The 12,153-nt window shown below is 26.8% G+C and overlaps 1 protein-coding gene across 2 annotated transcripts in view; it reads left to right on the forward strand.

The window, feature by feature from the left end:
- Positions 1–12,153, forward strand: part of LOC656947 (scavenger receptor class B member 1) — a 53,312-nt gene that overhangs the window by 36,797 nt on the left and 4,362 nt on the right. For both annotated transcript variants that reach the window (XM_008196710.3, XM_963441.4), the window contains exons 2-4: positions 1,373–1,464; positions 5,661–5,824; positions 9,297–9,441. In XM_008196710.3, coding sequence (XP_008194932.2) covers positions 1,373–1,464; positions 5,661–5,824; positions 9,297–9,441 — 401 coding nt within the window. The remainder of the gene's footprint in view (positions 1–1,372; positions 1,465–5,660; positions 5,825–9,296; positions 9,442–12,153) is intronic.

Genomic DNA, 12,153 nt, shown 5'->3' on the forward strand with positions numbered 1-12,153 from the left:
ACCCTTTTGCATTATAAGTAATTTTTTTAGAAAATCGAAGTAACTACTAAAGCCCGTTATTTCAATAATTAGTTAACTTTAGAGTTAAATAACTCTGAGTTAACCAAAAGTTAATATTAACTATTAGTTAAATAATGACGTCTCTTTTAATTACTACCTTAGGTCTGAGTTAAAAAATATCTACATTAACTCAAAAGTCAGGTTATTTCGAAGTTTTACTTTAACCAGAAATTTATATTTAACTCGAGATTAACTCGACATTTAAACAACTGTTCTAAAAAACTTAAAAAAAAATTAAAAAATTAAGTTTTTAATTTCTTTTCAATTATCTTATGTATTTAAACAACTGTCCTAAAAAATTAAAAAATAATTTAAATAATTTAAATAATTTAAATTTAAATTTCGTCGTTACAATTATTCTTTTGTATTTATTAGATTTTTTACGTAAAGTTTATTTTACAAGAATATGTAATAAAAAAGATAAGCAGGTTTTACAAAGATAGTTTTAGTAGATTAAGAAATAAAAGTGAAAAATTAAATTAAGAAAAAAATCAAAAGTCAACCTGTAAATGTTAAATAGAATTTAAGGTGTACAAGGAAAGACCTTGTTTATTCTGTGTAACAAACAAATACTTGGAAAAATAAAAGCGAAATTAAAAAAAAATATATAAATACAAAATTTTAAAAAATATTAAAACTTGCTCAAACGCTCAAACACAAAATTTTGAGTTTTCAAACTACAACTTTTGTAACATTATTAGTTTTTTTCGTAAAAATTTTCAGTAAAGATTTTATGAATTAAAAAAATAGAAAATAATACAGAGTACAAAAATAATTTTGTTATAACTGCAAGTAAAAGTAAAGTGAAAAAAAAATTATAGATTAGTTGTAGATATCAGTTTTTATAATATTACGTTTTTCATTTAGTTTTTTTTGAAAAACAAATAAAGATCCTGCATAAAAATCAAAATTAAAACAAAGAGTGTTTATTGTCTCTAAAAAATATATTATTAGTAAAATAGAAAACAATTAATTCATTTCTTCTATTGCATTTCTTCCTAGTTTTTTTATTTTTTATGTTTTTTTTGTTTTTTTTTCTCAATGTTTTAATTTACTAAAAGTTATTCATTTTTTTAGCTAGCTATTATTATACATTCACAAAAAGCCCTTTGTTTGAAAAAATGTTTGCAAAATTCGAGCCAGCTAACTTTCTGCTGCACTTCACGCGAACCCAAACAAAAATTTTCCGTCTCGACTTGTTGTGTGAGTTTTTCGTGATTTTATTAAAAAAAATCAAGAAACGGGTTTTGCAAGCGGACGACTTGAGTTGTAAATTGCGTTTTAGATATTTGAGGAATTTTTCAATTTTCAGCTCCGCTCCTGATCGCCTTTCTGGGTCTGCTCGCAGTTTTCAGCGGCCTTTTCGTCGTTTTCGTCCGTCCCTACGACTACCTCTTCAAATGGGTAAGTGCGAGCTGAGGTCACGAAATGTCATCCAAAGGTCACCACACGAAAAAATCAACTTGACACGTCACGACACTCTTAGGGCCGTTATTGTTTATCTAGTGTTGGTAACACTGCGAGAAAACATAAAACACGCGTCCCCATGTACGTGATTAATACTATAAATAGCGCATTTTCTTACTAATTTGCATGTTTCTATTTCGATTGAATGCAATTGACTTATTTAGTGTGTCATCACGAGATACAGCGTGTGCAAAAAAATCAATTGCAAAATCTCGCTTTTCGAAAGTTCGGAAAAGTTTGTGACATTTATCAATAACGAATTAATTGATTTATTCATTTTGCAGTTTTGCATTCATTTGCTTCCGGTTCGCTAGGTGTTTCCGGAAACTTTACTTTTTATCACTTGCCAACAGTTCAAGGATATTCAACAATAGACGAAAAAAATTGTAAACAATAATTTGAGAGTCATCACGAGGAAAGATTCGGGTAAAAATAGATTTAATTCAATGTCGGTGACATTGCTCCACATTATAAGTACCATATACGGCCCGGTAATTAATAATTTTAATTGAGACATGTTGGAGATAATTGAAAAAATTACATGTTCGAAAATAGCGGAAAAATCTGAGGACGAACAAGTAAAAAATAAATTCGCTTCAAGACCTGGCGGACTTCCGCAGAAACCGGAAGCTAAGTGGCCTCAAAAAGGTTTATTAAATTATTAAATTCATATCGACTGTAATTTTTTTTTTAATTTTAAGCCGATTCGGGAAAATTTAATTATTTATTTGCCTTCAAAAGTATTCCTCGTTTTACGGATTCGTTTCACAAATTGGACACAAGATATGCAGTTCAAGGAGGCTATCGTGACTCACCCTGTATACAATTTTATTAAAAAAAAATTAATTTTCAAAATTTATAAAATCATTTTGAGTTATAGTAAATATGTTTGTATGTTATTAGGGTTTTTCTAAAAAATTAATAAAAATGACAGTCATAATTGCTTTATTTTTTGGAAAAAAAACTCAAAATCAAAAAGTAAAAAATTTGATTTTAGGAAATATAAATTTAAATTTTCAGCATCTTAAAATATGAAAGAAAAAAACATATTAAAAAAACACAACTATCGTGATCTATGTTTTTTGGCTTTTACAACAAAAATACAATAACAAAAAGGACCAAAAATCTCAAAAAAAAGGAGAAGCAATTGCTTCTATTTTGAAACAAAAATTTTCAAATCAAAGAATTAAAAATGAAATTCATAGAGTTGTCAGGGTCAAGATTTGTATAATGTTAAACTGTTATACAGGGTGATCAACTTAAATAAATACAAGTAAAATTGAATTTAATACAGTGGTATGTTCTTATCATAAAAAAAGACTAATTGTTATTAAATTTTTCGAAAAAAGAAGAAATCAAAAATGAAAATCTATCTAAAAAATTTTTAGATAACAGCTTTTTTATTCTCAATTTTTTCATCAAAATATTCAAATATTCATTAAGAGTTCAGTTTATAAAAGAAAAAAGGGTTGCAAAGAGTGACAACAAGGATAATCCATATTTTATTAAATTTCCCTTAAAACAATATAATAAGAAAAATAAAATCGTCAGTCGAGGCGAAGCCGAGCAATTGCTTCCATCTTGATAAAAATTAATTACAAAAAAAAATTATCAAAAAAAAACTATAAAAATGGTGTTCAACTTAATAAGTGCAACAAAATTGAATTTCAAATATTAAATAGTATGTCTTGAAATAAGTAGGTATGAATAAACAAAAAAGGACTTATTAAGGTAGACACTTATTTATATCATTTTTTTTTCGGAAAAAAAAACAAAATTATTAGAAAAAGCACTGAAAAAAGGCAAAATTATAACCGATATATTATTAGATATTCTTTATAAAAAGCAATAATAATAAAATTAAAGAAAAAATAAAATATAAGGGCTACAAAATTGAATTTCAAATATTAAATAGTATGTCTTGAAATAAGTAGGTATGAATAAACAAAAAAGGACTTATTAAGGTAGACACTTATTTATATCATTTTTTTTTTTCGAAAAAAAAAACAAAATTATTAGAAAAAGCACTGAAAAAAGGCAAAATTATAACCGATATATTATTAGATATTCTTTATAAAAAGCAATAATAATAAAATTAAAGAAAAAATAAAATATAAGGGCTACAAAATTGAATTTCAAATATTTATTAGTGTTCCTTGAAATAAGTAGGTAAATAAGTACTTATAAGTAAGAACTAACTAAAGAAAACACATAGTAATGTAATTTTTTTGGAAAAAAATCAAAACTTTTAGAAAAAAGCACTTAGAAAAGGATGAATCATAACCCATATTTTATTAGATATTCTTTTAAAAAATACAATAACAATAAAAAGAAAGAAAAAATAAAATATAAGTGCAATAAAATTGAATTTCAAATATTAAATAGTGAGCCTTGAAATAAGTAAGTATGAATAATGAAAAAAAGACTAACTAAAGAAAACACTTAGTTACATCATTTTTTTAAATTCAAAACTATTAGAAAAAAGCACCGAAAAAGGTAAAATCATAACCCATATTTTATTAGATATTCTTTAAAAAAAATACAATAACAATAAAAAGAAAGAAAAAATAAAATATAAGTACAGTAAAATTGAATTTCAAATATTAAATAGTGTGCCTTGAAACAAGTAAGTAAGAATAATCAAAAAAGGACTAACTAAAGTAAACACTTAGTTACCTTTTTTTTTGAAAAAAAAAAATCAAAACTATTAGAAAAAGGAATGAAAAAAGGCAAAATCTCATAACCTATATTTTAATAGATATTCTTTAAAAAAATACAGTAACAATGATAAGAAAGAAAAAATAAAATATAAGTGCAACAAAACTGAATTTCAAATATTAAATAGTGTGCCTTGAAATAAGTAGGTATGAATAATCAAAAAAGGACTAACTAAAGAAAACACTAAGTTACATCTTTTTTTTTGAAAAAAAAATCAAAACTATTAGAAAAAGGAATGAAAAAAGGCAAAATCATAACCTATATTTTATTAGATATTATTTAAAAAATACAGTAACAATAAACATAAAGAAAAAATAAAATATAAGTGCAACAAAATTGAATTTCAAATATTAATAAATAGTGTGCCTTGAAATAAGTAGGTATGAATAATCAAAAAGGACTAACTAAAGAAAACACTTAGTTACATAATTTTATTTTTGGAAAAAAAAATCAAAACTATTAGAAAAAAATATCGAAAAAAGGCAAAATCGTAACCCATATTTTATTAGATAGTTAAAAAAAATACAGTTACATTAAAAAGAAAGAAAAAAATATAATATAAGCACAACAAAATTGAATTGCCACAAAAGGACTAATTAAAGAAGACACCCAGGTATATCATTATTGCTTTTGGAAAAAAATATATTAGAAGTTTTCTTCTAAGAAAAACAATAAAAAAATCAAAAAAAACAAAACACAAAATTAATCAAAAGATTTCGACCCGATTTTTAAAACTTTGAAAATAAACTTAAAATACGTTTAAATAATAATATACAGGCCACAGGGTGTGTTTCCTGCACAAAACATGTCAAAATTGTATTGTTTTACTGTTTTTTAATAAAAAAAATGGTGTACAACTTAAATAAGTGCAATAAAAGTGAATTTCAAATTCCTTAAAATTTTACTTCAACTGCTCAAATAATATGTCTTAAAATAGGAATGTATAACCAAAAAATGTCTAATTAAAAAATGTACTTAATTGTATCATTATTTCGTTAAAAAAATTTAGAAAAAAGTAATGAAAAATGACAAAATAGTAACCCGAATGTAACTACTAATTACATATTCTTCTACAAAATACAATTGCAAAAAACAAAATATCAATTATCAAAAGACATTTAAATGACACCATTATACAGGCCACAGGGCTGTTTCCTGCAAATAAAAATAAATATCAAAATTAGGTTGTTTCATTGTTTTAGTTTACTTATTAATAATAATGAAAATAACCAGCACAGAACTAGCAAAAAAATCAGTCAAAAACATTTGTAACAAGTTAAAAGTTTTTGGACGCTGGGGATTCCCTGAAATTTTCTGGCCCATTCATCTTTCATGAAATCTCATTGATCATTCGCTTGTCATCTCAAAGGTCTCTCGACCTGCCACCCCTTTGCTGAGTATTTATTCTGTGCCAGAAATGCGTGTTCAGCGAAGGGGGCGAGATTTTCGAATTGTGGAAGAGCCCCCCGGTGGACCTCTACCTTCGCGTCTACCTCTGGAACGTCACCAACAAGGACGAGTTCCTCAGCGGCAAAGACGACAAATTAAAGGTGCAGGAAGTGGGCCCTTACGTCTACAAGTAAGTGAAGAAATGTCGGATTTCCATATCCGTGACACAGATTCACTTTCCTCCTCCTTCTTCTTCTTCAAAATAATTCAAAGTCGCGCTCTCGAAAACACTTTCCAATCGGAATGTGTCGCAACGAAAAGCCCAAAAATATAATTATCTAGTTTGGAGATAAGTCAAATCGTGACGAAAATTTCAAAAAATGGGCGAATATTCCGAGTGAAAGTTTTTGTTACGATCACAATGTGTTGCAAGCGGCACGAAATCCAAGATTTAATTAAAGAGCTGCTCGGACTCGTTCTAATTATGGACCGGGTTAGAGCATAATTATCGACCTGATTTCAATCAAAACTGCCAACTGAAAAATAAATTAATTTTAAACGACGACGAAAAACAACGCAAAATGTCACAAATGCTCAAAGAGGCAGGTAAAGGGTGCTTTTTCTGCCTAGGCTCCGAAAACGTACAAAACACAACACTCAACACGTTTCGCCGACTGTGGTGCCATCATCAGGATAAAATCGTGTATGGCCAGGCAGTAAAAGTACTTTTGCTGCCTTGGTTTTAAACCGAAACGTCATTAACACAAAAAAATATGTTTTTTTTTAATTATTTATTTTTTATTTAGCTGTATTGCTTAAAAAATGGGAGAATGAACATGTAATAAACATTTTTTACAGCCGACTGTGTTTCGACAACTTAGTAGATATCTTCAAGGTAAAAAACAAAAAAATTGACAATATTATAAAAATACAGTTCAGAAAAGGAATTTTAACTTAAAACAATTAGGATATTTTTTATTTACAAAAAAATGTCACAAAATAATTTTTGAAAATTTCAAAAAATAAATTCTAATGTAGACATTTTTTATTTTCAATCTTTTTCATCTAAATTTGCGACTATTTCGATTTAAAGTGATAATAGGTATTTACTTCCATCTTGCAAAAAGTCAAAAAAAAATTAAATTTGAACCAATTTCCAAAACCAGGATCAAAGCTATAATTAAAATAAACTTATAAATAATTTATAATATCTAATAATTAATCGACTGTCTTTCTTTAATTTAGAGAAAAAACGCTTCATAATGCCTTTTTATTGTTGCTCAGTATATTATACACATTTCAACTTCTTTTCTTTTTCCGAAATTGTGACCTCAAATTTTGGACCATTTACAAAATGATTCTGAAGAAGAGGTTTTTTATTTCAAACATTTTTTGATGAAATTTTTGATTTATGATAAAAAATTGATGATAAAAGTGATAAGAGTATTTGCTTCAAAATTAAAAAAAATATACGAAAGGATATAAACACAATCAAATTTTTTCAAAAAAAAGTAAACATTTTTATTTTAGATTTTTTCCCAAAATACTAGTAATTATAAAAATGAATTAAAACAACAACATTAATTTTTGTTTTCAAAAAACAAAGCACAAAATTTATAAGATTTATTGAACTATTTCCAAAAACAGGACAAAACCAAAAAAATAAATAAATAAATATAAAAAATATAAAAATAAATGTACAGAGTTATTTTAAAATTGTAGCATAATCAAAAATATATAATTACAATCTTCATGCTGCTCAGTATATTATATATTTTAGCTTTCTTTCTTTTCCCAAAATTTTGACTTCAAATCTAAATTCTTCTGAACAATTTATAAAGACGTGAATTCTGAAGTAGAAGTTTTTTTATTTACGCAACTTTTTCGTGATAAAAGAGCCAACTGAGACTTCAAAAAAACATTAAAAAAAATTATTTTTCAAAAAAAAATAAAGCTACTAAGATGAGCACCATTATCTACTTCTTTATTAGATTTTTTCTCAAAATACTAATAATAATAAAAATTATTTAAAAACTAACCAAAATAAATAAATATACTTTAAAAAATTAAAAGATAAAGCTACTGAAAATAAAACCGTGGTCCACTTCTTCATTAAATATTTTCGCAAAATAATAATAATAATTCTGTCTCGAAAAAACAAATTATTGAATTTAACTAAAAAAAAACTAACTAAAATAAACAAATATACCTAAAAAAAAAGATAAAAATACTAAGAAGGGAAGCATGATCCACTTCTTAATTAGATTTTTTACCAAAATACTAATAATCTAAAATTACATTAACGTCTGTCTTGAGAAAACAACAAAACATATAGAATTTTACTAAAAAAACTAACTATAATAAACAAATATACTTAAAAAAAAATAAGCGTATTGAAAATATAACCATGATGATCTACTTCTTCATTAGATATTTTCCCAAAGTACTGATAATTTAAAATGACTAACTTCTGTCTTGAAAAAACAAATCATAGAATTTAACTAAAAAAAACTAACTCAAATAAACAAATATACTAAAAAAAATAAGCTACTGAAAAAAGAACCATGTTCCACTTCTTCATTAGATGTTTTCCCAAAATACTATAACTTCTGTCTTAAAAAAACAAAGCCAAGAATTTTACTTAAAAAAAAACTAACTAAAATAAACAATAATACTTAAAAAAGATAAGGCTACTGAAAAGAGAACCTTGATCCACTTTTTCATTAGATGTTTTCCCAAAATAGTAATAATTCTGCCTTAAAAAAACAAAGCATAGAATTTAACTAAAAAAAAACTAACTAAAATAAACAAATATACTTGAAAAAAAAGATAAAACTACTGAAAAAAGAACCATGATCCACTTTTTCATTAGATATTTTCCCAAAATAATAATAACTTAAAAATGATTTAAAACTACAATAACTTCTGTATTGAAAAAAACAAAACACAGAATTTAACTAAAAAAAACTAACTAAAATAAACCAATATACTTTTTTTTAAATAAAGTTACTGAAAAGACAACGATCCACTTCTTTGTTAGATCTCTTCCCAAAATACTAATAATTATAAAAATAATTTAAAATGACAATAACTTCTACCTTAAAAAAACAAACGCAGAATTTAACTATAAAAAATCAAAAAAAAAACAAAAATCAAATCAAAAAAAAATTTAATCGACTGTTTTTTGTCCGAATTAAAACAGCCATTAAAATTCCGACTTTTTACAAGAATGAAATTTCCTCTTCCGGAAAATTTCGACTTGTAATTTTCCCTCAAATCAAGTTCCAAATCCGTTTTCACTGCCTCCATGATTAATAGTAATTTTATACAGGTCGGAGGTCACCACCGACACGTTTTTCGTTTGTTCATCTCCCAACAAAAAAACCTATGATTTATTTTCATTTACGTCAAACCGTGACCATCCAAAAACGATTTAATTGCCAAAAACGTGGCAAAAAATTCATTAATAAACACAAACATTCTTTGTGAATTTTTTCACCCAGGAATTTCCGGATGAGATGAAGGTCACGAAAGTGTTACGAAATGAATTAATTACATCATGATTGTGTCTAGTTATGCTTTTTGGGGCAACTTTTACCCAAAAAAAAAAAAAAATCAGGAAATATTTTTTGAGTTTTTTTTCAAAAAACTATAATTTTTAGGGAAATGTTTATGCACGATAACGTGACATTTAACGACAACGGCACCCTGACTGCCGTCCCCCGCCACCCCCTCATCTGGGTGCCGGAGCTGAGCGAAGGCCGCAAAGAGGACGACCTCCTGATCCTGCCCAATATCGCCCTTTTGGTAAGTGCCACTTTCCTCCCCAATCAGTTATCCAATCTTTTCAAGAGCGCTTTCACTTCTTACACAACGCCCCAAAACAAACAATGCAAAAAAGCCGCTTTTCGTGCGTGCTTCGCACTGACCTTCCGCAAAAACACATTTTTTCACATTGGCAATGAAAGGTCACGCAAGCGTGCGGAAACGACTTTTCTGCACCGCTTCAAATGCAAAAGAAGGGCCTTATTTTACGAAATTTCCTGTCTGAGAGTTTTCTCAGATGAGTTATGTAACACGTGTTCACTTTCTTCATCGCTTCAGTCTATTTATTTGAGGCCGGCTTGCTGGCACACAAAAATTGAGGTTAGGTGCGTTTTTTTGACATTTCTCGGGCAATCACCCCGCTGCCAACCTTGCAAAAAGTCAGTTTTGTTTTCAATAAAAAGGGATGTTTGCGATTCACTTAATTACATTAATTCGCATTATCATTACTCTTCTTCCATTTAATTGTTTCCTTGAACATAGTTTTCCGTTGTTGTTTGTTGCCGTAATTACTGATTGCGGCACAAAAAAATGCTAAAAATCGCTATGTATGGAAAACAACACCTTGGCATTTTTTCCGGTTAATCTGGAAAATTTTGCGTCCAAATAAGGGGCACTTTCGCAAACTTGCTAACACAGATTTATTGATTGTTGGTTGTTTTATTGAGAAATAATTTAGCAATTTTGAAAATTATACCCGCGATTGTTTGACAATTAGAATTTTCATTTCCTACATTATTACAAACAAACCACAAATAAACATTCACATTTTTTATCATTTTAATCACGACGTTTCGCAGAAAATCGTCTTTTCCTTTCTATTTTATAATTGTCGATTGGACTTGATAAACAAGCAATAAAAAAATATGTTAAGAATCTTATATAGTTAAAAATCTAAAAAATAGGAAGTACCACCAATTAAAAGATCTTCAGTTGTTTTAGTTTAATAATAAAACACTCTTATCATTGTTGGCTATAACAAATCTGCATTTTTATTCAAAAATTGAACAACTAAATTATTTCCGACAATTTTTTTAAAGTTCTAATGCCACTCCTAAGATACTCTCCGACTCAAATAATTACACCTAATTCGAAAAAGTAATAATATACAATGTGTATTATTAAAAAATTAAAATTTTGTGTCATTTCTGGCCGAACCAAAATCGTGATTTTTGTTCCAAAGGCATCAAAAATTGTTGTTTGTTAAACAGAAAACAAATGCTGAATTTGAAAATCTTAGTTAAAACGGTTTAAAAATGAGCGGTGGTTTTGTTAAATTTGGTACACCCTGTATGACGACTAGTTTTTCTCATTTTAAATTATTTTTGAGTTGGTGTTTATTTTGTTTTTGCAAAATTTAATCAAAAATATAAAAAATAACATTAAGAACAAAAATCTAGCCGAGGCGTAGCCGAGCGGTGATTGCTATTATTTTCAAAAAAAAAATCTAATGATTTTGCACTACTTAAAAAAAAGTGGCATGTAGTTCTACAATTCGTTTAATTTAAAAATAAAACGCGATTATCAATTCTGGCTTTACCAACATTTAATTTTTTGTACAAAAAATGTACAATAAAAATTCGGAAAATTAATAATATACAGAGGGTATTATTAAAAAATGAAAAGTTTATGTCATTTCTGGTCGAACCAAAATCGCAATTTTTATTCCAAACACGTCAAAAAGTATCATTTGCTAAACAAAAACCAAATGTTCAAATAATTGCTTTAATCACCAAAAAAGAAATCTAAGTATTTTCAAAAAATTTAAAAAAAAGGAAATTCCAAGTAATTCGACAGTTAAATAATCTACAATTCGTTTAATTTAAAAATAAAATGCTAATTTCATTTCTGGCTCTATCGGAAATTTGCATTTTATTCAAAAAAATGTTTAATAAAATCATGTTCTACCATTTTTGGAGGTCCTAACGCTACATATGTGATACTATCGAACTCAGATAATCATAGATAATTCGAAAAATTTGTAATGTACAGAGTGTATTATTAAAAAATGGAAAATTTATGTCATTTCTGACCAAACCAGACTCGCAATTTTTATTCCAAATGCGTCAAAAAGTATTGTTTGATAAACAAAAACCAAATGTTGAATTAAAAAAAAATAATTAAAACGGTTTAAAAATAAACAGTGGTTTTATAAGGTTTGCTACACCCTGTATGACGATACATTTTTCTCATTTTCTATTGTTCTTACCATTGTATTTATTTTATCTCTATAAAATTTATTCAAAAATATAAAAAATAACGGTAAGAATAAAAAAGCTATACGAGGCGTAGCCGAGTGGGTAATTGTTTTTAATAACAAAAAAAAAACAAAGTATTTTCAACTACTTAAAAAAGGAAGTTTCAAGTAACTCGACAATGAAATAATCTACAATTCGTTTAATTTAAAAATAAAATGCAATTATCATTTCTGGCTATTTCGGAAATTCACATTTTTTATTCAAAAAAACGTACAATAAAATTATATTTGACAATTTTTGAACGTCTTAACGCCACTTATGTGAAACTAGCGAACTCAGATAATCACATCTAATTCAAAAAAATTATAATATACAGAGTGTATTATTAAAAAATAAAAAGTTTCTCATTTTTGACCGAACCAAAATCGCAATTTTTAATCCCTTGGCGTCAAAAAGTGTACTTTGTCAAAGAGAAACCAAGTGTTCAATTTGAAAA

Source organism: Tribolium castaneum, chromosome 8, assembly GCF_031307605.1.
Source record: "Tribolium castaneum strain GA2 chromosome 8, icTriCast1.1, whole genome shotgun sequence".
Taxonomy (NCBI): domain Eukaryota; kingdom Metazoa; phylum Arthropoda; class Insecta; order Coleoptera; family Tenebrionidae; genus Tribolium; species Tribolium castaneum.